We start from the raw sequence: 26,937 nt of genomic DNA, 5'->3' as shown, positions 1-26,937 counted from the left end.
TGCTCCACCACTCACACCAACTTTAAGCTCCTTTCTCATCATCAACGTGACGTCCCAACTACCATGTTGTGCTGCCAGGGATTAGAACGCCTCAGCAACTGTGTAGTTCAAAAAAACTATTAGCTTTGACCACCATTAAAAAATAGATATCAGCTGTATGAGAAAGGCTAATGTACAGGTGCAAAGGGCTGCACAATAATTTAAGCAAAAAACGTTCTGACTCATGCAAAAAATGAACAATTTTAATTTATTGAACAGTGCCCCATCTTTGATTCTTGTACCAAGCTAGCTTCCATTGTGTTGATTACATTGTGAGGTGTTGTTTTGTCAACCCTTGTGTCTCTATGATTGATTTTACAATAACCAGACTCTCTGACTGGTGGCACATCTGGCCATCAGGTCCTCCTTCATAAGATCAGACCCAGGCATGGATGTCACCCGCCCAGTCCAGCAGCTTCCCTCGGTACCAGGCACGGGAGATCGGCTGAATGAGAAGTAGGAGGCGAAACCTTCGTAGCAGCCCGCAGAAGACAGCGGCCGCCACAACCACGAGCGGCGACATCATCACAAAGCCCAAGATGATGAGGGCGGAGCAACTGTTGTCGTCAAGGTAACTGCAGATGGCAGAGTTGGCATCAAGAACCTACGAGGAGAAACACAAAGTGTGTATAAGACAGAAGGACCATGGAGGACATACTGAACATGAAGGCATCAGTGGGGCATACTCCTCAGTTAGGGAAAAAAAATATTAGAATTTGTCGTTGGCTAAGTGTGTGTGTTTTTGTGTGTTTTTGTGTGTTTGCATTTGCTCAGGGAGCAGAAGTGGGACCCTGTGGTTAGTGAGCTGTGACAGAGCTTCTCCCAGCCTCCCTTCACAGTTAAGATAAGGAGTGGCACAGTGGCTGTCAGTAACCCTCTGAGCTGTCAATCACCTGTGACGGCAGGCAAGAGGGAGGAGGTGAGCAGAAGAGAAAAGGACTAAAAATAAGAAAAGGATGTAAAAGTGCTGGGAAAAGAACCAAAAAATTTGTAGAAAAGGACAGAGAGAGTGAAACAGCTAAAGAAACACACACAGACATCCTCAAAAGAGCAAACATCAGGGTTAAACGCGAGAGACACATTAAGACAAACACATAAAGCCCATTATCTCATCTGTCAAACACTCAGACGCACTCACAATGATTTGATTAGGTCTGAACATCTCCTATTGTATGCTTTTTCAAAGGAACTTTGCCACTAACAAATGTACCATAGCAACAGTCTTGTTTAACACACATACACACCTCTGTCAAGTGCACACAGTGCTTTCACTGAGTACATTTCCCTCCTCGTCGTGCTGTCTGTGTGCCTGTGCACAGCTGGTGTTGGCACCAAATCAGACAGTCTCCTGTCTCCTCAGCGGGTCTTTCAGTCTGTCGCTACAATAGTGGTAACTCTGTGACAGACAATGTCTCGAACTGTTTGCTCTGGGCTGACATTTGCTCTGCCCTCTTCACAATTACAGTCACGTAGCAAACACACTTTACATGTTTTGAATTTGTTCTCTCTGACATACATGTCTTTTTTTATGATTTATGCTTCATGATTTAATCAAAGTTCCTCAATCTGAAATACCACCAGATTTAAAAGCTGGGTGTTATTTTATGACCTATCTGCTGATCCAAGGACATAGCAGTAGATCTTCACAGCATGATTTGGCATGACGGCTAGACTCACAATATTTTCCTGATGATCTGTCTGCCCTTCACAAAAATAAGCCGCACCCAACTCCTCACCTCATTAAAGAAACACCCTCTCACAGGCTCCAACATATAAGCTCAGTCTTGATGGGTGTTTAAAACAAAAACAAATCAGTACAACATGAGGAATAGGCCCACACACCTTTGTTTAACAAAACTGCCAAAACGCTCTGCCTTTAGGCGGGTTGTCTCTCTGACTCCAGGTGCCAGCACCAGATTCTTCGGAAGATAATCCTCACAGTCTCTGTAAATGACGTGGACTTACTTGTCTAAACTTAATTTAAAAAAGATGGATGAGCAGTGGGAAAAGTGCAGATGCCTCTTTTGTTCACGATTTGTGAACATACTGAGGGTTTTGCATGCTATGACATTTGAGGCACTAGGTGGCAGCGGAAACAAGCTGCAAACACGATTCTGACATTCAGTCTCTTAGCAGACAGTTTCTTTTTTATTTATTTGACATAGAGTGGACTAGACCTCCTCTGTTTGTAAAAGTGTCTTGAGATAACGTTTGTTGTGATTTGGCGCTATACAAATAAAGGTTGATTGATTGATTGATTTCTAACTCACACCTGTAAGAGTTGGAGCAACATAATCATTCATTTGGAAAAAGGTTCCATCATGCTCTTTACATACCCCTTAAGCTGGAGATATACTTGCTTTTTAACCTTGCGTTTGTATACACAACTGGCTGTGTCATGAACATAATTGTACACATACTTGACTATGCAGCACGTGTCTCACTGAAGGGTACCACCAGAGGGCAGTAAGTGAGTGACAAATTCCTGAGACTGCTCGGGCGATAGATAACTGATGGACAGAAAACACTGACGGCACCTCCGCCGCTCAGTTTTTCCAACATTTTGTCTGAAATAACAGTCAAAAACGTGGTTTCCATGTCATTTTCAAAGATTTAACTTATGGTCCCCAGGTATTCTGGTGTGGCTGTTTGTTGCTTTTCAATGGAAATTACATCATACAGATGTGCATTGTTTGTTTTTTTTTGCTTGCATCTAAAACTCTCTGCCTATGTTGTTCCTGCCTCTGTGTCTAATCCATAGGCTGTACAAAATATGAACGTCGGATCCGTCACGTCACCCATCTGTTTCTGAAGCGCTGCTTGAGGCCAATCGACGACGGCAGCCATATTGCTGCTGTCGGGCGATTTTGACATAAAGAGGCAGAGTTTGAGCCTCCTAGCCAACAGCTACAATGTTCCCGCAGTCAGCTGTGCCTCTCATTGGAAGACTCGCAATCTCAATATCTTCGAAATTGCTGCCTTAGAAAATAAATCACCCCTGTACAGTGTGAGCCGATCGAGAAATGAGCTATCCAGACTACACTCGTCTTTTGTACCAGGCTGTAAATATGTTTATTTCTGCTGTAAATATCGTCTTTTTCCCATTCATGTGTGTGTGTTACTTCCACTACTTTCGGAGCTAGCCTCAAGCGGATCCTCGATGAACTGCCGTTTTTAGCACTTCTGCATTGGACTCATACTTTTAGACCGGATGTTGCCGCTCTGTTGAATCTCTATCCCCTCTGCCTCTACACTGCCCCTCCTGTTCATGTGCGTACTGCATCTTGCATATCACATTTATTTTTGAGGAGGTGCATAGCTGACGTGTCAATTTAGATGCATGGAACATGTGGTAGCCATCAAGAGCTTAAGTACTCAGTTAAAAGCAAGTGTATATCTGGCGTTAGAGAAACATCTGCACTGGGTTGTTACAACTCTGCGTAAGTTCAAGCATGGTCTAGTTTGAATGTAATTTCTAATTTAGGACAACATTTTCACTCAACATACATTAAAGGGGTTGCACCAGCTGAGGTTGTGTCAATGTAAACAGAAGTTACATCTTAAATCTTACACCGAGCTCTGAATCGGTGTAAAGTGCTAATACCTGTTGTTTTGAAAAATGGGATAGTTAGGAGGATGGGGAGAAGCATGGGGATTTATAGGCTGTTGCTGTGTCGACAGTGTGTTCTCCACAATAGATTACATAAATTAAAAATATATGATTTCTTTGATCTGTACTCTCGTTTCCATGTTCCATGAGTGGAGTTAATGACATCTGCAGGTGTTTGGGTTAGTCAGTATTTCAATTTAAATTCCCTAGAGTATCGCTGAAGTAACATGTTTTAATTGGGGATTTCACCAAACCATGTCACTGTATTTATACTATGGATTGATTTTGACCTTATCATAATGCTTTGTCATGTTTTACATACCTTGGTGTTGTTGTTTGATGATCAACAGGAGTTATTTTAAGACGTTAGAAGCTATCAGGCATGAGAGTGAACACAGAAACAAATACCCTGTTCCCTGTTAAGAAAAAGCTTTCTCTGATTGGCTGCTGGAAGTGTAAACATCAAATCTGTGACAATATTTTGGTTAGTTTGGACGTTAAGGTCGACTAGTTTAGATGAAGTAGTGCGACCAAAAAATGGCACAGCTGATCTCACTTGATTCAATGCATGGTTTAATTATGGACTTTACATCCTAACTTAAGATACAACTTATACAGAGCTGGTGCAACAGGCCACCAATTTTAACTATAATGAAACTAAAATGAAAATCTCAGGCTTTTTGATCAACTGTTCATCTAAAAACACAGTTGTCACATTACTGTGATATTGAATCATGATGACAAAGTTTTCTTCATACGAGGGAGTAATTTCAGTTTCTGTTAAGAAATTGTCATGTGAATGCCTCAATCGCCTGATATCATTTTTAATATTAAATATTGATGAAAAAAATATATAGAGTATATAAAATATTACAGATTAAAGATAAGATAGACAGGAAACACCTGACATTCAACAAAGGTCCTCACTTGAATTCAATCCAGAGTTCTCATAATCACATGGTACGTGCTTGAGCCCACTAGCTGGACAATAATGAGGCTTTTAAGCGCTCCAGGACTGTGATCAGTCGTTTGTAGGGTTGTCATGGGCAACTAAATCACATTTAATTGCTATGTTTAAAAAAAAAAATGAAACCATACAGCCAAATGTAATCTTTCTGGCTTTTCTTTAAAACAATTAAATACCAATTCTGGTACAATCATTCATGCTCAGGCTTCATACAAATCCTTTTAACAAAACTTAACTTTGTGGAGATAAATACAGAAAGGTTATTTTGGCATGTTTCTGCTTGCATACAAAAATTTGTCGTGTTTTAATTTGCATAACAGATTATTCTTTCCTTCTACTTGGCAGGCTTTTGCTGCAAAATAAAGAGGTAAACAGTCTTTCTGGATATAACAGAATAAAAGGCAAGTGTCTGGCAACATAATTGGTGATAAAATGTGATTAACTAGCAAAATATGTGCAAATTTCAGTTCTATTTTATATTTTGCATTGTGTTAATGATGTACTCTTTGGCAGACCAGATACTTCAGCCAATGCAGAATCCATGATTCAGAGGCAGGACTCATCCATACACAAAATGGATTTTGTGGTTTAAATTCCTCCGTGGATCATATGCCAACTACAATGCCAGTAACCTCATCCTTTGTTCAAAATGAATAAATAACAGAGCAACATCTCTCATCTAGATCCCAATGTTCTGAGTTAACTCACCCTGGAGTGACAGAGGAACCCAACATACAGCAGCAGTATCGCCGGCAGCAGCACAACAGAAAAGACCACTGCCAGGAGCAGAGCACTGGCTGACACCACACACAGGTTCCAGAGGACGAGACCCGCCCCGCACGCCACACAGCCGCATCTGCCCCGCCTGCTACCCCATGCACTGCCCCCACTGTGGGCCACAGGAGGGGGCAGCATCTTCACTCCCTCTCCCATCCAGAACTCTTCCTCTTTCTCCTCATCGCCTGAGCCCCCGTCATCCAGGTCCACATCCATACCGCACATCCTGGGGAAACACACAGAGAGAGGAGACGCATTAGGGGTGCAATAACTGTTATAGAATTAGAAAAACTGTGATGCAGTGTTGTTGACTGGGGTGCTTACTTTTGTAGTCACGTCAACTTTAATTCTCAAAAAAATCCCAAATGTGTTATATTCTTGCATATAATCTCTGACTTTAAAAGGTAACTCAACATGGGGAAACATTTATATCTGCTGGACTTAATTAATTAAGGACTCAAAAAGAACATGTTTGTCCAAAGTCAAAATTATAGTCACAGCAAAAGAAAAGGTTCTATGTGAAAATGCAAAGCAGCCTGCTGAAACACAACCCAAATAATTGATGTCAATAAAAGAGCTGCTTCTGTCAAAGGAAATAGCCAATCATCGTTTAGAATTTCAGGGTGTCCAATGAGGTGCCCAATCAGATTTGGCCCCCCACTGGTCCCACCACTGATACAGAGTGATGCTGTGTTGCCATTGTAGACCCAGCTAGCATCTTCAGAGAGTATGACTGTGCATGTCTTATTTGTGTGAAATAAAATTAGAATTTAAGTGTTTTTACATTTTTTAAATATCCCTGTTTTTATGAGCCCATATTTTAGCTCGGAATTACTTAAATCATGTAAAGAAAACATATAAGGGGTAAAGCAAATGTCCATTCTGGACTCATCTGATTTTATTTCTTATAAACATGGTGAATTTAAAAACCATAAATAAGATTTTTGGAGGCACATACAGAGCCCTGCCCTCCCTCCCTCCCTCTCCTCTTCTCTCTTCCCCCTGCCAGCCAATATCTCATTAGACTATTTAAATGAAACGTATGTCTGCTGTAAGTTAAAACACAAACACACACACACACACACACACACACACACACACACACACACACACACACACACACACACACATCTGCCTTCACTCCTCTGGGTCGATCTTATCGATCAGGGGCTTTGTCACTAAAGCCTGGACTATATGCCAATACGATTTTAAAGTGAATCCTACCCCTACCTTTTAACCCTGCACGACCTGCAACTGAGCTGCAGACCTAGACCAGGGATGTCCACACTGGACAGGACTCATGCCCTGATCCTCTCAGAGAACTCTCAGCAGTTTCATCATAGTATACATTTTCGCCTTTATACTTCTTGCTTTGATGAATACAATATTGTACACTTCTTTCTAATTTAGTTCATACATGGTTTTGGTGCTTTCTCTTGTCCGGACACTATTTAAGCATCTAGTTCCAAACAACATGAGCATGTAACGCGTAACCTATGCATAACACACGACAAATGAGAATGTAGTTACCTACCTCCAAGTACAAATCCCGTCTATCTTGTCGGTGTTTTTGTTGAATTCTTCCCTCGTTTGTTGACCTGCAGTTTTTGGTTCCTGTCCAAACAAAACCAAAAAAATCCCTCGTGGAGGAAGCTGTTCTGGGAAAAGCGGAGAAAAGCAGCAGTAAGTTGATCCCAGCGCTGCTGTAGTGATGCTGTGTGATGTGTGAGGAGCCTCTGTGCGTCTGGTTAGGAGCGAGCCACTCCGGGACGCGCGCACAACCGTGAAGTGCGCGCTCACGTGGTGGCACAACAGGTTGATTTACAACCAAAACATGCACACAAAAAGTCTTCAATTGAAATTAAAATGCATATTTAAACATCTTTTATTTTACAAAGTCTTAAACGAGTACACACGAAAACACAATATAACACCAAATAAAATGAGCAAATAAAATGAGCTCAATAAATGACCACAATGGTGCCTCCTCCTCGGCAACATGAGTATTTGAAGGATTCAAGCTAAAGCCATTACTGACTGTTTTTCCAGCTTATTGTGCAAGGTTGCCAGGTTGTTGAGGGTGCTCTTTTATGTACGGAGGCCCAGGGTAGGCGTTCATCAATACATTATTATTCACTCCACTGTCCTGTGTAAATGAATGAATTTTTTTGATTTACTTGAGATCTCAACTGAGAGCTAGATGGTTGTTACGTATATCCTAAAGCAGCAAAAGCCCAAAACAAACAAGTATTTGACTCAACTTACCTCATTAGTGCTGGCTATAGCAAAATGCATGTTATGGTTGGAATTATCATGGTGATAAGCTTGTTGCTTTGTTTTTTTGTTCTCCAGAAAATAATCTCATTACAAGAAAACAGCTTATTTATCTCCAGATAACACAATACATGTATCTGTTACAATGGGAAAACCAGCTGTTATCCTTAGATACAAAAAAAATAGATAAGTTGAGATATTGAGAAAACAGCTGAAATTGAATTATCATCTCTGGAAAACTGGAGTTGGTCTTAAGAGATGAGGAGATCAGTCAAGCATGCAACTGGAAAATGAATCATTATCATGGAAAATCGTACATTGATTACATGTCTGCTTTGGGCTTCCATACTTCTGGAAAATAATGAATGAATTAGCTGTCAAGTTGCTAAAAAGCTTTGTAATTTACATCTGCAAAATTGATAGATTTTTATTACAAAAATTGTAAAAAAAAAAAATTAATAAAGAAAACTTCAACATTTAAATCCTTAAAAATAAAGACACCAAATTAGGTCTGTGCTTACTTTAGAAAATTAAAAGCATTTTTGAATGTTGTCTTATGATACTGTCACCTTATAAAGGATTCAAAGTAAAAAGCAACTATGCCAAACACAGAAAAAGATGGCTTTATCTTAGTTAAAAATGAATGTTATTTATCACGCCATCAGTTCTAGCTTGGTTTCTTAAATATGCACCAAATGGTTGTTAAATAAAGACGTATCTGAGAAATCTCTTGTTTTGTTAGCTGGTGCTTATATTTTCTAGGAAAAGGAGAAAGCATCCTCAAGTAGCAACTCAAGTGCTGAAAATCTTGTTGCTGCTGATGTCCTGTTTTCTGGTGGTGTGATCTTTACGAGAGATTTGGGAACTGAGATATACCTTAAAACTGTTCCTTTATTTTGAGCCCACGTTTCTCAGCTGGCCCTAAATCCCCTCCCCTTTCTTTCTTCTCCAGTCCAGTTTGTTTGTTGCATGATAGACCAGGCAGTGTCACTTAGCTTCAGTTTGATTTCAAACAGAGGGATTAATTATAATAATTTACTTCCTTCCTTGTTATGGTATAAAGAATAAGAAAAATAAGCTGCACTAAATCACAATGAGGGCTGCTTGTTGCCTGGATCTGCCGTTTGGTAATCTTTTCAATTAAGTGACCTTTCTGGAGATAACAATCATTTCAGTCCAGTCAGATAATTTGATAAAATCACAGGAAAATTAGGTTAGTTTGCATTTACATTTGCAGTAACATAAACTGTAAAGGGTGCCCCCAGTACAGCAGAGAGATAGAAAATAATATTTAATTTACTAAAACTATGCCCAGAAAACATGTTTCCATTCTGAAGAAAAGAAGTGAGGAGAACTGTATACTGAGTGAAGATGGTAAGAACCAGAGCAAAACATGGCAAAAAGTGAAATAAACTAAATCCCAGCTTGATAAACAAGTTAATAATGACAATAAGCTGCTATTTGTTCAAAACTATTCCCCTGAGTTTTCTCTCTGCTGCCTCCCTTCCACCAGACTCGATGAATTGTCAGCTGTGCAGCAGTGAGATAAGGGGATGATCGATTTGTTTTGCAACACAGACAGACAGTCAACCTTTTGCTGCTCAGATTTAATTACACGAAACGAGAGAACAAAGATGGATGGATGTGGGGCTGAGCTGACGAGAAATGGAAGAAGAGATACTGTCTGGATGAAGAGATAGAGATGAGGCAAAGATTAAAAAAAGGAAAGATGAAGATGATGATGAGATTTGGGTGCTGGGAGAGGGCTGCTGGGTTGGTCTGGTTTTGAGAAGCAGAAAAGTTAAGAGATGTACTGTAAATCTAACCTTTCTAGACTCTACCTGTAACATCTGCTGACATCTGCTGGACTCTTTGTGAACTTCTATGTGATACAGACATACAGAGTATACAGAATATATCTGATAGACTCTTAAACAATGCCTTCCAGTCTTCTTATACTAACTATAATCCATACTTTTATGGGGAATTCAGTCTACTTAAGCCGACAGATCCTAGCTGAGCCTTTTTCACGTGTCTATAAAGCTTCTGTCCACCTCTGATTCTGTCCCTCTCTGCCTCAAGCAACACACGAGGTCACTCACCATCCATTAGCTGAACAGCATCCTGAAAGTTGCTATGGCAATTCACCTTAGACTGATGGCATCAATCTATTAATCCATCAGTCCAATCATATGTGTGTCTACCAGGGACGATTCTAGGATCAGATTTTTAGGGGTGCTGAGCACCCAGAGAGCTGCCCGGCTGGGCAAGATACATTTCACTGTTTTGTACATTTTAATGCAATTTCATTCCCACATTTGTGAAAGGAAAGTATAACACTTTTTGGGAAAGTCTGTGACTAAACCATCAAATCTGATAAAGGTTATTTAAATGCTGAGCCACAGCAAGAGAGATTGGATTGGAATCATAAAAGAAACATATGTTAAGCCTAATTTCTGGGGAATGACAACTCATTTTGATACAGCAGCTCCTCAACATATACAGTGGGGCAAAAAAGTATTTAGTCAGCCCCTGATTTTGCAAGTTCTCCTACTTAGTAAGATGAGAGAGGTCTGTAATTTTCATCAGACATACACTTCAACTATGAGAGACAAAATGAGAAAAAAAATCCAGAAAATAACATTGTAGGATTTTTAAAGAATTTATTTGTAAATTATGGTGGAAAATAAGTATTTGGTCACACACAAACAAGCAAGATTTCTGGCTCTCACAGACCTGTAACTTCTTCTTTAAGAAGCTCTTCTGTCCTCCACTCATTACCTGTATTAATGGCACCTGTTTGAACTTGTTATCTGTATAAAAGACACCTGTCCACAGCCTCAAACAGTCAGACTCCAAACTCAACCATGGCCAAGACCAAAGAGCTGTCGAAGGACACCAGGAAGAAAATTGTGGACCTGCACCAGGCTGGGAAGAGTGAATCTACAATAGGCAAGCAGGTTGGTGTGAATAAATCAACTGTGGGAGCAATTGTATAAAATGGAAGACATACAAGACCACTGATAATCTCCCTCGATCTGGGGCCCCACGCAAGATCTCATCCCGTGGGTCAAAATGATCATGAGAACGGTGAGCAAAAATCCCAGAACTACACGGAGGGACCTGATGAATTACCTGCAGAGAGCTGGGACCAAAGTAACAAAGGCTACCATCAGTAACACACTACGCCGAGAGGGACACAAATCCTGCAGCGCCAGGCGTGTCCCCCTGCTTAAGCCAGTACATGTCCAGGCCCATCTGAAGTTTGCCAGAGAGCATATGGATGATCCAGAAGAGGATTGGGAGAATATCATGTGGTCAGATGAAACCAAAATAGAACTTTTTGGTAAAAACTCAACTCGTCGTGTTTGGAGGAAGAAGAATGCTGAGTTGCATCCCAAGAACACCATACCTACTGTGAAGCATGGGGTGGAAACCTCATGCTTTGGGGCTGTTTTTCTGCAAAGGGGACAGGACGACTGATCCCTGTTAAGGGAAGAATGAACAGGGCCACGTATCATGAGATTTTAAGCCAAAACCTCCTTCCATCAGTGAGAGCATTGAAGATGGAACATGGCTGGGTCTTCCAGCATGACAATGATCCCAAACACACCGCTCGGGCAACGAAGGAGTGGCTCCGTAAAAAGCATTTCAAGGTCCTGGAGTGGCCTAGCCAGTCTCCAGACCTCAACCCCATAGAAAATTTGTGGAGGGAGTTGAAAGTCTGTGTTGCCAAGCGACAGCCCCAAAACATCACTGCTCTGGAGGAGATCTGCATGGAGGAATGGGCCAAAACACCAGCTACAGTGTGTGCAAACCTGGTGAAGACTTACAGGAAACATTTGACCTCTGTCATTGCCAACAAAGGTTATGTTACAAAGTATTGAGTTGAACTTTTGTTATTGACCAAATACTTATTTTCCACCATAATTTACAAATAAATTCTTTAAAAATCCTACAATGTGATATCCTGGATTTTTTTTTTCTCATTTTGTCTCTCATAGTTGAAGTGTACATCTGATGAAAATTACAGACCTCTCTCATCTTTCTAAGTAGGAGAACTTGCAAAATCAGTGGTTGACTAAATACTTTTTTGCCCCACTGTACATAAACAGTATGTATGTTTCTGGAGTAAACCAGCCCCCGAGAGTGAGTACCAAAAATACCAAAAATTGACAATGGAGTTATTTTTTTGGACTTTCATTTGAAATGCAATGCACAACATGTAAAACACATTAACAGAAATGGAGCTGCTGCATTTTTGTTGTTAAAATATTACATTTCAACCAAGTACTGTATGGTTTTGGAAAGTTTCTAGGTTGTTAAAAAGGACATACAGTAAAAAAAAAAAAATCTCTCATATTTTAGGGGTGCTGGGATTTAATTTAGGGTTGCTTCAGCACCCCAAAAATGGGCTAGAAACTCCTATGGCGTCTACCTACCTTTTATTGGATGGTATAACTAGAAGATGCTGAGGTCATAACTTCAACAGAAAACAATGGAAACACTTTCACTACCTGTGATCAGATTAATGTCATTATTGTGTGTTGCTTCTGTTATTAGTTACATCCTGTCAACATGCCAATAAATACAAGTGCAATTTAGAACCCAGATACTATACCTGTTTTTATTTTAGAACTTTAAATCTGACTTTTTCTATCAGGATTCATGAAAACAGTTAAGCAAGGAAAATAAGAATACTTAGGAAGAGATTTTACGTTGGTCCTTGCTTGTCCCTGTTTTTAAGCTTTTCTAAGTCATAATAGTAATTGACTGAAATGAACTGTCTTCTAATTCTTTTTATTTTTAGACACTTCTCTCCTGAAGGTTCTGTGGAAGGTCTTAGGAGGAATGAAGAGGCTGTTTAAACAAATTGTATAAAAAGAAATCAGTTTTTTGGGGGGTATAACATTTGTATCAACTCTATAGCACAAAAAAAAAACCTTTTATTAAGATCTCGTGTTATCTTTTGTAAAAACTAAATTTTGGCCCAATTGAATTAGCAATCAATCATATCCCATTTTAAGCCTTCAACAAGAGAACTGAGTCTCAGATTGTTGTGCATGCCCTCACCAGCACAATTTCCCGTTGTACTTCAAAAGGATTGGTTCATTTGTACTTTGATTTGAAGGTTACTGTGATCATTTCTCTCCACGCTGGCTGCAAAGATATCACTTCCAAGAAGGACTTCAGCGAAAAGAACAAAGCAAGCTGTCAGCCAAATAAAGTGACAATCTTTTATGTAAGAGGTTTCCTTTTCGTGTTACTTTCTCTCTGCTGCCATTCGGCGTGTACACACTGACTGTAGAGACACAATGAGATAATTTGCTTATCTAATGCACTTACTCTGTGAGAGACCAAACTAAAAGCAGCCTTAGAAGCCTTAAAAGGCATTTCAGTTCAGCATGAAGGAAGTAGATTTTGTCATTTCTTTACTCTTACTGTCACACGAAGAAGGGATAATTACTGCCAGTGTGAACAAGAGGAACAATCACAGCAACTTATTACTTCTAAAAAGTTTGCACAGTATGTCAGTATTGTTGTAAGACACAAGAAAAATCTAACTTTCTCCATGGCTGTCAATCCCAGATTCGTATTAAACTTTCTCTCACCGTGAGATCAGGTTTGAGCCAATGAACAGCTGAGTCCCTTCCTATCATGCAGCTCTCTGTGCTCCAATAAGTGGCATCAACATCTATTAGAGTATTTTATCATGAGTGGAGTTTTGTTGATCAAAGTAAGAACACCAGGTGCAATGGCCAAAATAATAATAAAGACAGCTTTGATTTAACTAACAGTGAGAGGGAGCTGTGGGTATTTTTGTGATTCCTGACAAGCCAACCCATTTTTGGGGTTGGCAAGTTGTTACCTGTGTGAAAAAAATGTGTGAAAAAAATTAAAAGCAAACATACAATTATCACAACAATATTTATTTATACCATTAAAGCAGATTAAACAAAATGAGACTACAGCTTATTAACAGACTATAGTCATGTCTGGATGCACACATATGCATTTCTAATCATACAACAAAAAGAGTGCATAGGCTGGTGTGTTTGTACGACTTTACATACAATAGAGTGTTTTCTGATAGCATGACATCGTGAGTGTGTGTGAAGCCTTATTTTCAAAGTGCATTTACAATTCTACAGGGTGCTACAAAGGATGTGAGAATAAAGATAAGGAAAGTGACAGAAAGAGGGGGACCTACCCTCCATCTGATGTGTGTGGTAGTGTGTGATGGTCTGTGTGTGCATGAGCATGCTTCTTGGGGTGCAAATTTGAAGGGGGTAGTGGGTGGGACTGGGCACTGCTGAGGGTGTCAGATAGAGAGGGGACATCTAGGACATTGTCTGCCGGATACAGCTGCATCACTGCCCCCTCCTGACCGCCTTCTTTACTGCAGGACTGGCAGCTACAGTGGAAGATCCTCTCCACCAACTTATCCACATGAGGGGACTCTGCACCGGGGCACTCCAGAGTCACCTGGACATAAATACACACATTCAAGAGTTGAGTCCTTTGGTTTCACATACAAAGGTACAAGGTCGATGGCATTTTCGGCTCTATATTTAATCTTACAGGTATATTCATATTCCAAATTACATTTTAACTTATAAAATAACATGTTCACAAATAGTGTTTGTTAGATGCATCTGCACAAACTTAGAATCCCTCCCAATAAATTACCCAGTGCTAAATCTTAACAACTTTTTCTGTTCTGGCCTTCCAAAAAAAAAAAAGCAATGAAATTTGATAAAAATAGAATGTTAGAGAACTATATTTTCTCTTTCATATAATACATTTAAAAATTTAATGAACAATATTGTATACATACATTTGAACAACATTTGTTTGTGTGTTATTAATGAACTTTATAGTAAATATGAAGATAAATTTAGTAATACTGCAACACCTGGGTACTATTCTCACTGGGGTAAGTTATTTTTTATATATCTTTTTATTTGAATCTACTTATTTATACATATATATTATTTTTGTTTAAACCCACTTTCTACTGAGAAAATTTCAGATTTATTTGTTATATGAACATTCATGCTCTGACGTGCATGGATTTGTGTATGCAGCAGTGTTGTTAGCCACTCTTACATCAGATTTTCACTCCTCAGTGCTGTGTTTTTGTCTTTTTTAAGAAAACTGTTTCTTCACTTCAGGTTATTGATGGATCCATAAACTGCGTCATCAGTGGAATTAAATTATATTAAGAAAACCCGTGGATGGATTACACAGAAAATATACAAACTGGTAAACCTCAGTGTTGCACAAGCTCCTCTAACTCTCCAGACCTCACACAACTTCCCCTTGTTGTTCATTTATTGGACCAAGCCGATCATTCAGCGGTTTTATCAAAACCTACAACAAGTGCCAAACCAGCATGGAGTAGTATCTTCTTTCCCGAGAGCGAACTTGTTTTGTTTCAAACTGAATTTCATTGAAAGTCCTGCAACAACAATCACAACCACATACACAAACATCCATTGTCAAATAATTAGAAGTAAGGTGAGACTGGGAATGCACTTTCTCTGGCCTGTGTAGTGTAACATAAATAGAAGGTAAATTAACTGGTCTATCAGGTGACAGCAGTTCACTCCAAAAGATACAATATTTTCCACTGAAACATGAGGCTACCTCACCTGTGGTTCCACCCGCCTAGCCAACCTGGCAGCTTTCCAAACTACATATACCTCACCACAAAGCCTTTGTTGTCGCAAGACCGGATTCCTTCTGCCTGAGTGGGACAATGAACTCCAGAGGAATATCAAATACAGACTTAATGTTTATGGGGAACAGCAGAAATTGTGGCAGAAGTCTAATAAAAATCCTCTGAAAAATTCCTGGGCACTGTGTTTGCCAGCAAGCAGCGATTGCCATCTTTCATGTTGAAAACTTGTGGCTTTAATGTGAGTTCAACAAGTCGGTGTTGCTGTGTGCTTGCTTCATGAGCTAATGTGCAATAACTCTTACCACTTCCCACTGTGTCTGGGCAGGCATGCAGGAGTCACAGTGAACCAGAGACTCAGTCGACTGTGGGAATGTGTTGGGGACGCTGTAGCTGAAACACTGGCCCAGACAGGCTCTGCAAGGAGGATAGAGAGCATTATTTTCTTTGTGCGTGCTGACACATCTGCAGGGCGTCCATGCCTGTGAAAGAATACGTTGTGGACTTTTGGTAGCCTCAGGCTAAACACATAACCAGAAGAACCATTATCAATAAATGTTAGGTGGATCCCTAATCTACTTCCCTCTGAATACATATCATGATTAACAAGGGTGTATCTTTGTAACAGAACTTTTCTGAGTAATACAAGTAAAAATGTGTACATCTATCTCTGTGGGAACTGCAGCTTGGAGAAGGTTACATATCATTGTTTCTTTGGGAAGCTTTACTTAAAACATAAATTGATCTTAGTTTTACATTCATCCACGCAGCAACTTATGTTATTTCAAGACACTATAAATGGAAGTCAACATGTCAAGCTGAAACTTGCAATGAAGTCTAAGAATTATATGTATTAATTATTTATATGAATCTCTCTTTTTTAAAACAACCTATGAAACAAAAAAAATACAAACATCAGTCAAATGTGGTTACTTACACGTGTTTCTAATTAACTAAAGCATGCAAAATAAATATCAAGTAGTTCCTAAAGTTGAAGTTCTCTTGCAGTATCAAGTGCCAACTGCAATGTACCCTACATGTTGAACAAGGCACAACTCTGAGAATGAAGTGACCAGACATGGCTGGTATATTCCCCCTTTTCAGCTGCACAGAGAGATTGTCAGACAGAGGGAGAGACAGAGAGGGCCTTCATCCTGACCTGTTTTGAATAGAGCGAGGCTGACATCCCGTGTGCCCGACTATCTGTGTGATGTTCTTGGCTTCACACCAGGCGCTCTTGTCAGGGAACAGCGCCAGACGGTTGATGTGTGCAGGCGGTGCTGCTGAATACAGTGCAAACAGTGCGCAGCAAATCTGAATCCTCCACATGACTGCACCTAAAGGGGCAGAAAACCACAGTGTGTTCACAACTCTGTTAGCCTTATTCTGGACAAAAACAGAGAGGTCACCAACTCTCACATTGTTTTCTGTTGTCTTCTTTTGATGTATTGTCTTCTTTCACTGTTAATAATAAAGAAAACTGAACCATGCATACCCCTGCATCACTGGATTGACAACTTCCTGGTCTTTTGTAATGATCGTACTGTGTTGTTCTGAATAATTAAACGAGACAACTTGTTAGAGATCTGAACAACCAGCTGTACAGAGAACAACATGGGTTCATTTTGTTCTCAAAGACACAATGCATAAGGGAGGCCAAGTTGTGCTCCATACCACCTGACTCTAATGCCAAGTCTGTCCTGCATTGCTTTACCCTCTTCTTTAAAAATGCCTAAACCAGTCACGTCATTTACAACCTACAAAATCGTTTTCTCCTGCTGCTTGTAAAAAAGGTGTCCTGTGGTCTCCCACATTGACTTCTTCGCTCACTTTTCAGCCTTTCCATGTGCCTCTGGCACAAGTAGGATAACCTTGTCTTTAAAATATGTAGCTCATCTTCTTTATTGTAAACAGATATAAGACAAAAGGGGCTATTTGGGTATGCTTTTGTGAAGGAAAGGGACTAAATATCTCAATGTTCCCGCTCATTTGAAAGAGATTAAAAGTCAAAGCTACAAAAACACACCATTTATTTCAATATTTGAGTGGAAAGGTGTTACAGTAGGCCAATGTCAGATAAAGTAGCTTTAAAACTACCACCTAAAAACATTCATCTTCTATTATATGGCAACTGTAAACAGCTAAAATTGTTGTGCTTTAATTGACTGTTGAAATAAGCGTTATAAGCTTTATAGTTGCGTGCAACTGGTGAATAACGTTTAAATAATTCGTTCCTTTTTTCCTTTCAGTCCTACAGCTTTGTCGAAGGTAATTTCCCCGATGTATTACCGACATTGCGTGACTTCTTTAACGGATACACAGGAGGTGGGAGAGTGTAACAACTAGCAAATTCACCAATATAGAAGAATAACTGGAAGACTGTAACGCGCAACTTTTGGCGGATGGTAAGAAAGCATTACTTTATCAGGAGTATCAGTAAAACAACTTTTAAGGTAGTAACGAGTAATTTTAGTACTTTCTGAGTTACGAGACCCAGCAGCCGTCGTAGTTGAAACACTTACCACCACTCACCGACCCCGGGGGACAGCCGGTTGAGCAATGCGCAACGTCCCGCTGTGTTAGTCCCCCCACCGAAACCTGGACACGGGCCCCTAGAGCCAGCGGATGCGGCTCGCTGCTTTGGATATCACCGTGCGCTGATAATTAAAGGAAAATATGAGCACTTCGTTTCTGGCGAGAATAAATCCGAGGCAAGGCTGTCATAAAACAGTTACATCATCCGGAAAGAAAAAGAAGCGTCCGTCCGGTGGGAAGGATGGGGAGATGGGGTAGGTTATTCAGCACTATCTCATCTCCCGAGTCCATCAGCTCAGACCGTCCCTCCCCTTGTTCTCTTTCCGTCCACTGTTAAATTCACATGTAAGTCCAAGGAAAAACACTGTACAAGTTGTTGCTTTTTGTAGTAAAATTCTCTTGCAGAGGTTAGGCGCGGCTGAGCCCTCAGACAGGGGTCCTGCTGTGCCGTTTCTGGGAGAAAGAAAACGGGGAGGGAGGGAGGGAGGAAAACTGTTGGGAAGGTTTCAAGTGTTTCCCAAAGTAGGAGCAAGGCGAGAGCCCAGATCAGATTTACAGGACAAAAATGCAAACATAAGATTATATTATTACACAAATAGGGCATTAACAGCTAACTTTTAAGATACATCTGGCATTGTTATACTCACTTATATTATTCATATTGTCAAATTCACTCACAAATAACAGTTTGAAAATTCAGCATAAAGTAGCAAACAGATGAGGATTAGTTGTCTGATGTTTTTTCTTTGAGTTTTCATCAACATTTTAGTTAGGAGTTGAAACTTGATCTCATTACAACTTGATCTAATTAAGCCTCTGAGGAAAACACTTCTTCGAAAAGAGTCTTGAATTGCTGAAAGACACAATGTTCCCTGGTTTTGCAGACTTGTGAGCTTTACAAATCAAATTTGAAAAGGAATACAGGACCTACCTTTTTGGACCATGGAATATGATGCTCATGCCAACTAGTAAATTGTTGTGTCTGTTTTGGATCAAACAGTACAGCTTCAAAGACGTACACCAAAAATGTCAGAAGTCCAAACTTTTAGAGCCAACATCCACACCCATCAGCCATACCATTATCTATATTTACAGGTGAAGTCAATAACATTACTTACCTCTTTGCAATGGCACCTGTCAGCAGATGGGATATGTTAGACGGCCAGTGAACATTTTGTCCCTGAAGTCAATGTGTTGGAAGAAGGGAAAGTGGAAAAGGGTAAGGATGTGAGGAATCTTGACAAGGGTGGCTGACTTATAGGCAATGTCAGTAAGTCTCCAAAACTGCAGTTCGTGTGGGGTGTTGCTGGTCTGCATTGGTAAGTTCCTGGCAAAAGTGGTCTAAGGAAGGAACATCTATGAACCAGTGATAGGGTAATGGTTGCACATTGAGGCCATTGGTGGCTTCACTGATGCATGAGAGGAATGAGGGCTGGCCTGTGAGGTCTAATCCAACAGAAGAGCCACTGGAGCTCTAATTTCTGTCATTTTAAGCTCATACAGGTTCAGACAGAAAGGTATCAGAACTCACATTTCACCACAGTTTGGTTGTGTATGCGGGCTGCACCACCATAGGCCAGTCAGGGTGTCTATGGTGTCCTATGTCTGCCACTGCAAGCACCTACAATGGTTACATGAGCATCACACACTGAATGATGGAGGAAGGTGGTCTGCAGAAATACCACAATGAGTTCACGACATTGACTAAGTCTCCAAATTTACCAGGTTTCAATCCAATCAGGCATCTGTGGGATTTGCTGGACAATCAAGTCTGGTCCAGTGAGGCCTCAAGTGGTAACTTCCAGAACTTAAAGGATCTGCTGTAAACGTTGTGGTACCAGATACCAACCGCACTCCTTCAGAGGAGTCCATGACTCATCAGGTCAGTTTTTACTCTGAGGTGACTACGGGGAGGTGACACAATGTTACCCAGGAGGTCATAATGTTATGGGTGATTGGTGTATAAAAGACAGCATTTAAATTAATAAGGCTATCCAAATCAGTTTACCTCCTCATGTGCTATCAAGCGATTTGGCTTTTCAAGGTAACATCAGCAGCAGCACACAAGTCTGGTCTTACATTTCATGCCAGACATTCTCCAACAGTGTTGAGCTATTAGATTAACAAATGCGATTAGTGAGCATTATTATACTTGAAAATATGACTCATTACAGAGAATTTTTAGACAGGCACAGACAGGTATGATTTATTATTTCTGGATGCCCTGTTACACCTCAGCTTTGTCACTTCTCTCCCCCTCACTCACACACCCCATTCCTGCGCTTCATCCTACCAGTGCAGCCTTGCTTACAGGTGTTCACCTGGCTCATATCCATAAGCGCCCCTATCTGTTCATGATTCACTGGCAAACAAATATTCTAATGGACAGGAGACGAGTGACATGGCTTAATATCTGACATTGCCTATTATGTGCTTGCATTGCTGAGAAAACTGTTACTGCAGAGAGGAGGGGAAAATATGAGTGTGTGTGTGTGTGCCAGTGTTTTCTTTGATGTGAAAGTGTAAACCATGTGTTATGTTCAGAGTGCAAAGTGCAGAACTCACCTGTTTGTAATAAGACTGTGCTCTGGTCCAGAAATGGCATTCCTCTGCATTCCACGGATTGTGCTTCACCAGGGGGCTGGATAAATGTGCGTGTGTGTGCACACTCACACACACAATCTGTCTTCTCTTCTGGCAGGCCCATGAAACCAAACATAAGTCATCAATCAAACAAAAAAATTCTGGCCAAAAAGACACTTGAGCACTGAATACTCAGAAGGTAAGAGACTCCTCCTGATATGGAGATGTGTGCTTTCCAACTGCCTGTGACCAAAACAGTCACATCAACAATTGTCCGACTAATGCAATACAAACAGAAGTGCAGATCAAGCAATACTGTGCAATGGCCTCGTCTGAGTGGAGCTCAGCCTGGTTAACTTCCCTGTTTTCAGAAAGACATCTTCTTATTCATGCTGTGAACTTCATCTAGAAAAGGGGAAGAAGTTATAAAACCATAATTAGACACATTTTAAAATACACAAATGAGCTTTGTTTCTTCTTTTCTTAAAAGTCTGTTTCAACATTACCATTACTTTGGAAAAAAAAAAAGATTTTCTTTCTTTCATCATTCTGTGAAACTTTTCGTCCACCCACTCTCTAACAGAACTGCAGATGCTGAACCTGGCCCTCATTCCAAAACAGCAGGAGTCTGACTCTCCCAACTCATTAACACACAATATTACCTCCCACCCCAAAACCACATTTCATTCTTCTCAAACATGCACACAGAAAAACAGAGAAAAGGGGAGAGAGTTTTTCCAGAGTCGTTTTATTAAATATACATCAACTGCCCTTTTACAAACACAACATGGGCAATGGTTGGACTTAAGCGCCAGGACAGAAATGAGCAGCAAAACAATGCAGGAAAAGAGACGATAAAATCTTCTTCTTTTTAATTCCTTCACTGCTGGTCCTGTAAACAAACATACAGAAATGTAGCATCATGTGTGTCCAAAACAAGAAACTAACACTTTTCATCATCTTAACTTACCTTAGCCATGTGGCCATGTATGAGATATGGAGATCTGAGGTCATGCTGACAGTTGGCAAATCCCATGCCCAGTCCCAAGCCTGAACCAAATGCCACAGGCCATGTGCGACCTGGTGGAGAAAAGCATTTACCCATAAATGATGTCTTAGGTTAGTATATTTATCAGTTTGTTTTGCAAAAGAGCACTTACGTTTAAAGAGAAGGACGGAAAACACGACGCCCACACCAAGGCCAGTTGCTGCAAAGAAGAAGAAAAAGAGGTTAAGTTTGACTGATGTGATTACACATCCAAAACATTTGACCGTAGTACTGAAGTAATGTGATCATGTCTCATCTAGTATACAACACACAGATGTAAATCTGTTGTAATGAGGTCAGTGGGGTGCCTCCATTATGTTTGATGCAAGAGCTGGCAAAAAGTACGAGTCAGCAAGACATTGCTCATTAAGGGAAAAAGAGCAGCAAGAGCACAAACGTCCAAGAAAGAACGAAAACAGTAAAAGGGGTGCTGGAGAGGGGGGAAATTCTGTAAAAGGAACGAGGACAGTGTCCATGGGGTAGGAGGTGGGAGAGACACGGGGTCAGAGAGCACACACACACACACACACATACACACACACACACACACACACACACACACACACACACACACACACACACACACACACACACACACACACACACACACACACACACACACACACACACACACACACAGGTAGCCATATCTTGACCCAGTATGGACAGACAGAAGGTGAGTCAGTGGCACAGAAGTTGGCCAAGTTGTTAAAAGTGTTCAGACCAGAGCAGGATCTCAAGGAGGAATGTGTTTGTTCGTTTAACTCCACCTTGCTGCAGGCCACACCACACCCAACAGCAGGCCAGCCAGCACAGAAAACACATAAAAACAGCCATTTGGGCCCCTCTGACTCTTAATTGGATTCAGGGAGCTATGCAGCATGACCGATTTGCCTGAACCAGAACCCTCAGACTGTTCCCTATTACACAACTTACAAATGTCAAACAAGACCACAAAATATACCACATACCCTTACTTAGAGGCATGGATCAACAACAAATGCATGTCCTCTGCATTCAAGCTAAGTGAATAGATAGTTTCATTTTAAGTTTTTGGTTTATGGCAGTCTTTCTTTTCTCTTTTGCCAGAGTCTCTGAAATCCTGCTGACAATAATACAGTGAAGGCAATGGTGAAATATGAAGGCAGATCAGCATTTTAATCTGGCATCCATTCTCTTTGTCTGGACATCTTTAGGGGATGGATTGTAACAAAAACATTTGTGCTGGAGCAGAATGAAACGTATTACCCACAAGCCAGAAATCACTACGCAGATTTGCCAATAGTCCAAAGATGGTAATCCAGTTACTATTCATTTTGTTCATGATTCCATTTCCCTCCAACCCCCCTCCAACCCCACTCCAACCCCAAAAGAAAAACATATTTTCTACTGCACAAATCAGGTATATTGTGGTACACTGTTAACTGTACCATTGACTCTTGCGTCGCATTTCTTTCTGAACTGTTTGTTTATTTGTGCAAGGGGGAACACATGTTCATATTTGTGCTGGGGAAAGAAGTGTGGCAGGTACCATTCACTTCCATGAGGTGATATAAAACCTCCTTCTAATTCTGCTGCTCTACTCACTGATTTTTATCATTTCAATTTTAGCCATGCTAGCATAATAGTCCAGTGATGACTCAGTGATCCTCACTAAAAATACTTAAATGTCCACTGATTGTAATTGCTTTGGTGCTCAGACTCAATTTTTTCTTAAAAATTAGCCTTTATAATATAATTGGGGAGATATAATATCTTATAGACATAAATATATATGGGGATCTCAGGACATGCTTAATGACGTCATCTCTTAGTAGCCACTAGTAGTTTTACCCTTGATTAAAGAGCTGGAACAGGACCAAAAAAGGGTGCTAAAAAAATATTGATTCAATATTTTTTTAGCACCCTTTTTTGGTTTAGAAGGAGGGTTTCAATTTGAAAACCTCATATGCTGTTGAGTTTCTCTGGCTTCTACAGCCATTTTGGCATAGTCTGTTTGCTGCACTAAGTGAGCTCAAAGAAATGCCACAATGCAGATGTTTTCTCTCCAAGCTTGAGTATTTATTTATTGTGCTCAAGTTGACGTCGTTAAGTGTGTTTTGGGACAGATTGTTTTCCAGTCTGAGTATTTGAGTGCTGAATAATCAAAGTTTGAAATACCACAGATAAATTCTGCACAACACTGACAGTGATATTTCATCAACTCTCAGGCTGAGAGAGGACCAGAGCTGATAAATGAAACAAAACATCTATAAAAGAGATAAACTGATTAATCAGTCAGCTTATTAATCCGGCTTATTAATGGCATTTTAAAATAATTGCTATCAGTTGATGCCTGCACTCACAAAGTGGATGAAATTGAAAATATATGGCAGCCTTGTAAGTGTGGCTGCAGCGTAGGCTGTATCAAATATGGACATAGTATCAGTGACATCACCAATCTGTTCCTGAGAGCTGTTTTGAAGCCAATTGACGGCGGCAGCCATATTGGAAATGAGGAACTCAACCAGGCATAGTGTGACGTAAAGAGGTGTGGTTTGAGCCTCCTAGCCAACAGCTGTGTCCCCGTCTGGGAGTCAAGTCTGTCATGTCCTTATTTGGGCAAAAACTCGTAATCTTAATATCTTCTGAACCGCTGCGTTAGATACATAGATACGTTGGTACATTGTGTGCCCATAGAAAAATGGGCGACGTAGAGCCATGCCGTTTTTTGAACCAGGCAGTAAACATGTTGATTAATGCTACAAAGAGCGTCTTTTTTGAATTGGTGTCTATGTGGTTTCTGGTGTTTCTGCAGCCAGCCTCAAGCAGATTCTCGATGAACTGCAGTTTATAACACTTCCGCATGGGCTTCATAGTTTGAGACTGGAGGTTGCCGCTTGGGCTGCAGTCAAGAAATGTTTCGTTTCCCCATGTCCATTTTGCCATTCTGAATTGTATATTCTGTTATAAATTTCCTCAGACACAATCATCGTAAATGATGACATTCTTCCCCATCCTAAATGACAGCATATCAAATATAAGACAGTTACTGGCAAGTGTTAATATAACAGCTGTTATGATATGTAGAATAATGTAGCTTAATTTAGCTTCTGACATAAATATCAGTCATGTTCTGATATCTACAGCAAAACTTGATGTATTTTTCTATTTCATATATTCATTAAAATACATCTAAAACATGTTCAACCTAAGGAAACCATGTGCATTAGACTGTAATGCGCATGGAATAATGGATGTTATCATTACATTTTAGTTTTTTAATCAAATACAAAAATAACAAAAATAACATGATATTGCATTATATATTTGCCATCGGCCAACCCTGCTCTAATTATCAGCATCAGCCATTGAAAAACTGATATCGGTCGACCACTAATCTATAGGGCTACTTGCAAATAATGCATACTTGAGAAGGGCTGCATGGTGGTTAGAACTATTGACTCAAAACTCAAAACGGTTCCTGAATCCCGGGCTGGGCAGGAACCTTTCAGCGTGGAGTTTGCATGTTCTCCCAGTGCATGTGTTTGCTCACTCCAGCTACTCCACCAGGTTAACTGGTGACTCTAAATTGCCCGTAGGTGTGAGTGTGTGTGTGTATCGTTGTCTGTTTCTATGTTAGCCCTGTGATATACAGGTGACCTGCCCAGGGTGTACCTCGTCTCTAACCCAATGACAGCTGGGACAGGCTAAATCCCCTGCGACCCTGGTACTGTTGATGGATGGATGGATGGATGGATGGATGGATGGATGGATGGAAGAAAAATTACCAATTCTTTCAGCTGTTGATTCATACATGACTGTTTCAAAAGGGCTTCTGTTTGATCTCCTCTGTACTCTTCATTTACATTTGCAATGCAGATATGCTGTAGAGCCTCCAGATTGGTACAGTTATGCTCTTTGCTGCTTTTAATTGTAAAACTTGGATGAGAGTTGTGATTGATAGAGAGAGGGCAAAGAAATGATTAAGCATGGGGTAAACCATTGGTCACAGGTTAGACAGAAGGATCCTTAGAGCTATAATAAAGTCCACACTCTGTTGCTTAAAAAATGACCTTCAATAGACTATGTTCTGCTTATTTATCAAAACGCAGGCTTCCATCTAATCCCAGTTTAATAAATATCATGAATTCCCCTATAAATATCAAAACAGGTCACGTTAGTTTTATCTATTGAACAAACAAGGTGACACTTGACCCCGGCACACTGTCCCAGCATGGTCACAGAAGTGTCTGAAGGATTGTACAAAAGACCTCGACTGCATCCAATACCTGTGGCGTAGCTTATTTGACAAGCACCGTACCCTGCAAGATATATACAGAAAAGCATAACATTACTGCATGACATAAACGAAGAGATATTGACCTGCTTTCACGACTGTATCAGCCATACAGCGATCCCATTTCCGTCCCTGCTCCTCCGCCATGTTTCCAACAGCCAGGAAGTCGCGCAATATCTCGCGAGAGACACATAAAGTCACGTAAATAACCCATAGACTGAACCATAGACTGTAAATAATGCTGAACCATTGACTGAACTATAGATTGTAAATAATGTACTCAACACGCAGTCCCTACTGTCTGAGTATTGGTGTAGATATATGTATATTTTATTGATTTAATCCGGCAACAGGATATATACATACAATTTATCTTTTTGTATCAAAATATAATGTACACACATACTAGAAATTATATGAATCATTCAAAGTGTTACTTCTTTGGGCGATACCCTGCATATGGAAAAGCTTAGATTCAAGATTGCAGGAAGGATGAGAGTATTTGATAAGGCATGGGGACCAGTGCTGATACATTTAAGGGGTCTGGGGGACAATGTTGATGTGGGATGACAGATTAAGAATAACCATGTAACACTGATGGTTGTGTGTTCTACCTGTTTTAATCTGTCATTTAATGACTTGAATTTTGTTTATATTTATTTTTACCTGCTAACAGGAGTCTTGATTTAAAAAAAAATGTCCTGACCATTATTATGTAAAAAAATCGGCTAAATAATATTCATTACTATTACTATGATTGTTTGTTCTTTAAGGCCGCTGTAATGTTGTTTTAAGAAAATGGAAAAAATACGATGGCTTCTATTTGTCAATGTGAATTGTATAGAATGATAATGTGCAATAAAATAAATTCTTAAAAAAAAAAAAAAAGTGTTACTTCTTTACATTCCCGATTAAAAAGCTTGAGATGCACGCCCAGGGTGCTCACATTAGTCTCTGTACTCAAAAGTATCCAGTCAAGGATCTGTGTCTTATATGTGTGGCCAGCTTAAAATGATTTGTGTATTATTGGTGGTAAAAGTCTTTTTTTTTTTTTTTTTCAGAAACAGTTTTTTTAATAACGGAAAAAGCTTTAATTGACCATTTCAGTAATCATTGGGTTTACCAATTTTACCCGAACACTACA

General features: G+C 40.1%; 3 protein-coding genes across 5 annotated transcripts; all 3 read right to left on the bottom strand.

Annotated features, from left to right (window-relative positions):
• Positions 1-221: 221 nt before the first annotated feature.
• LOC117814950 (transmembrane protein 88) lies at positions 222-7,207 on the bottom strand. Its single transcript, XM_034686548.1, has 3 exons — positions 6,928-7,207; positions 5,325-5,619; positions 222-643 (listed from the first exon to the last, which is right to left on the bottom strand). Exons 2-3 carry the CDS (start codon positions 5,616-5,618, stop codon positions 416-418), a joined length of 522 nt encoding a protein of 173 aa, XP_034542439.1. The 5' UTR covers position 5,619; positions 6,928-7,207; the 3' UTR covers positions 222-415.
• A 6,374-nt stretch (positions 7,208-13,581) lies between these two features.
• On the bottom strand, positions 13,582-18,346 carry nbl1 (NBL1, DAN family BMP antagonist). Of its 3 annotated transcripts, none has more exons than XM_034686482.1 (4): positions 17,871-18,346; positions 16,508-16,685; positions 15,654-15,765; positions 13,582-14,153 (listed from the first exon to the last, which is right to left on the bottom strand). In XM_034686482.1, the coding sequence occupies exons 2-4, from the start codon at positions 16,675-16,677 to the stop codon at positions 13,875-13,877; spliced, it is 561 nt and encodes a 186-aa protein (XP_034542373.1). In that variant the 5' UTR covers positions 16,678-16,685; positions 17,871-18,346; the 3' UTR covers positions 13,582-13,874. The 3 variants fall into 3 exon arrangements, with proteins under 3 accessions (XP_034542373.1, XP_034542380.1, XP_034542365.1); XM_034686489.1 differs by lacking the exon at positions 17,871-18,346 and adding an exon at positions 16,844-17,375; XM_034686474.1 differs by lacking the exon at positions 17,871-18,346 and adding an exon at positions 16,768-16,888.
• Positions 18,347-21,193: 2,847 nt separating this feature from the next.
• micos10 (mitochondrial contact site and cristae organizing system subunit 10) lies at positions 21,194-25,999 on the bottom strand. The gene is made up of 4 exons (XM_034686651.1): positions 25,880-25,999; positions 21,627-21,674; positions 21,437-21,546; positions 21,194-21,358 (listed from the first exon to the last, which is right to left on the bottom strand). The coding sequence occupies exons 1-4, from the start codon at positions 25,938-25,940 to the stop codon at positions 21,347-21,349; spliced, it is 231 nt and encodes a 76-aa protein (XP_034542542.1). The 5' UTR covers positions 25,941-25,999; the 3' UTR covers positions 21,194-21,346.
• Between the last annotated feature and the right edge of the window lie 938 nt (positions 26,000-26,937).

This window comes from Notolabrus celidotus, chromosome 1 (assembly GCF_009762535.1).
Source record: "Notolabrus celidotus isolate fNotCel1 chromosome 1, fNotCel1.pri, whole genome shotgun sequence".
NCBI lineage: Eukaryota > Metazoa > Chordata > Actinopteri > Labriformes > Labridae > Notolabrus > Notolabrus celidotus.
Note: the sequence above shows the minus strand (reverse complement) of the source record. Positions and strands in the feature narration are given on the sequence as shown.

What these genes read in the sequence shown, in the direction of transcription:
- LOC117814950 (XM_034686548.1), bottom strand. Translation starts at nt 5,618, where the DNA reads ATGTGCGGTATGGATGTGGACCTGGATGACGGGGGCTCAGGCGATGAG. An exon ending in GGTTCCTCTGTCACTCCAGG is followed by an intron (nt 644 to 5,324) that starts GTGAGTTAACTC and finishes TTCTCCTCGTAG; the next exon opens with GTTCTTGATGCCAACTCTGC.
- micos10 (XM_034686651.1), bottom strand. Translation starts at nt 25,940, where the DNA reads ATGGCGGAGGAGCAGGGACGGAAATGGGATCGCTGTATGGCTGATACA. An exon ending in TGATACAGTCGTGAAAGCAG is followed by an intron (nt 21,675 to 25,879) that starts GTCAATATCTCT and finishes TCTTCTTTGCAG; the next exon opens with CAACTGGCCTTGGTGTGGGC. An exon ending in TTCCGTCCTTCTCTTTAAAC is followed by an intron (nt 21,547 to 21,626) that starts GTAAGTGCTCTT and finishes TTTCTCCACCAG; the next exon opens with GTCGCACATGGCCTGTGGCA.
- nbl1 (XM_034686474.1), bottom strand. Translation starts at nt 16,837, where the DNA reads ATGGTTCAGTTTTCTTTATTATTAACAGTGAAAGAAGACAATACATCA. An exon ending in CCTCGCTCTATTCAAAACAG is followed by an intron (nt 15,766 to 16,507) that starts GTCAGGATGAAG and finishes TCCTCCTTGCAG; the next exon opens with AGCCTGTCTGGGCCAGTGTT. An exon ending in CCCAGACACAGTGGGAAGTG is followed by an intron (nt 14,154 to 15,653) that starts GTAAGAGTTATT and finishes ATTTATGTCCAG; the next exon opens with GTGACTCTGGAGTGCCCCGG.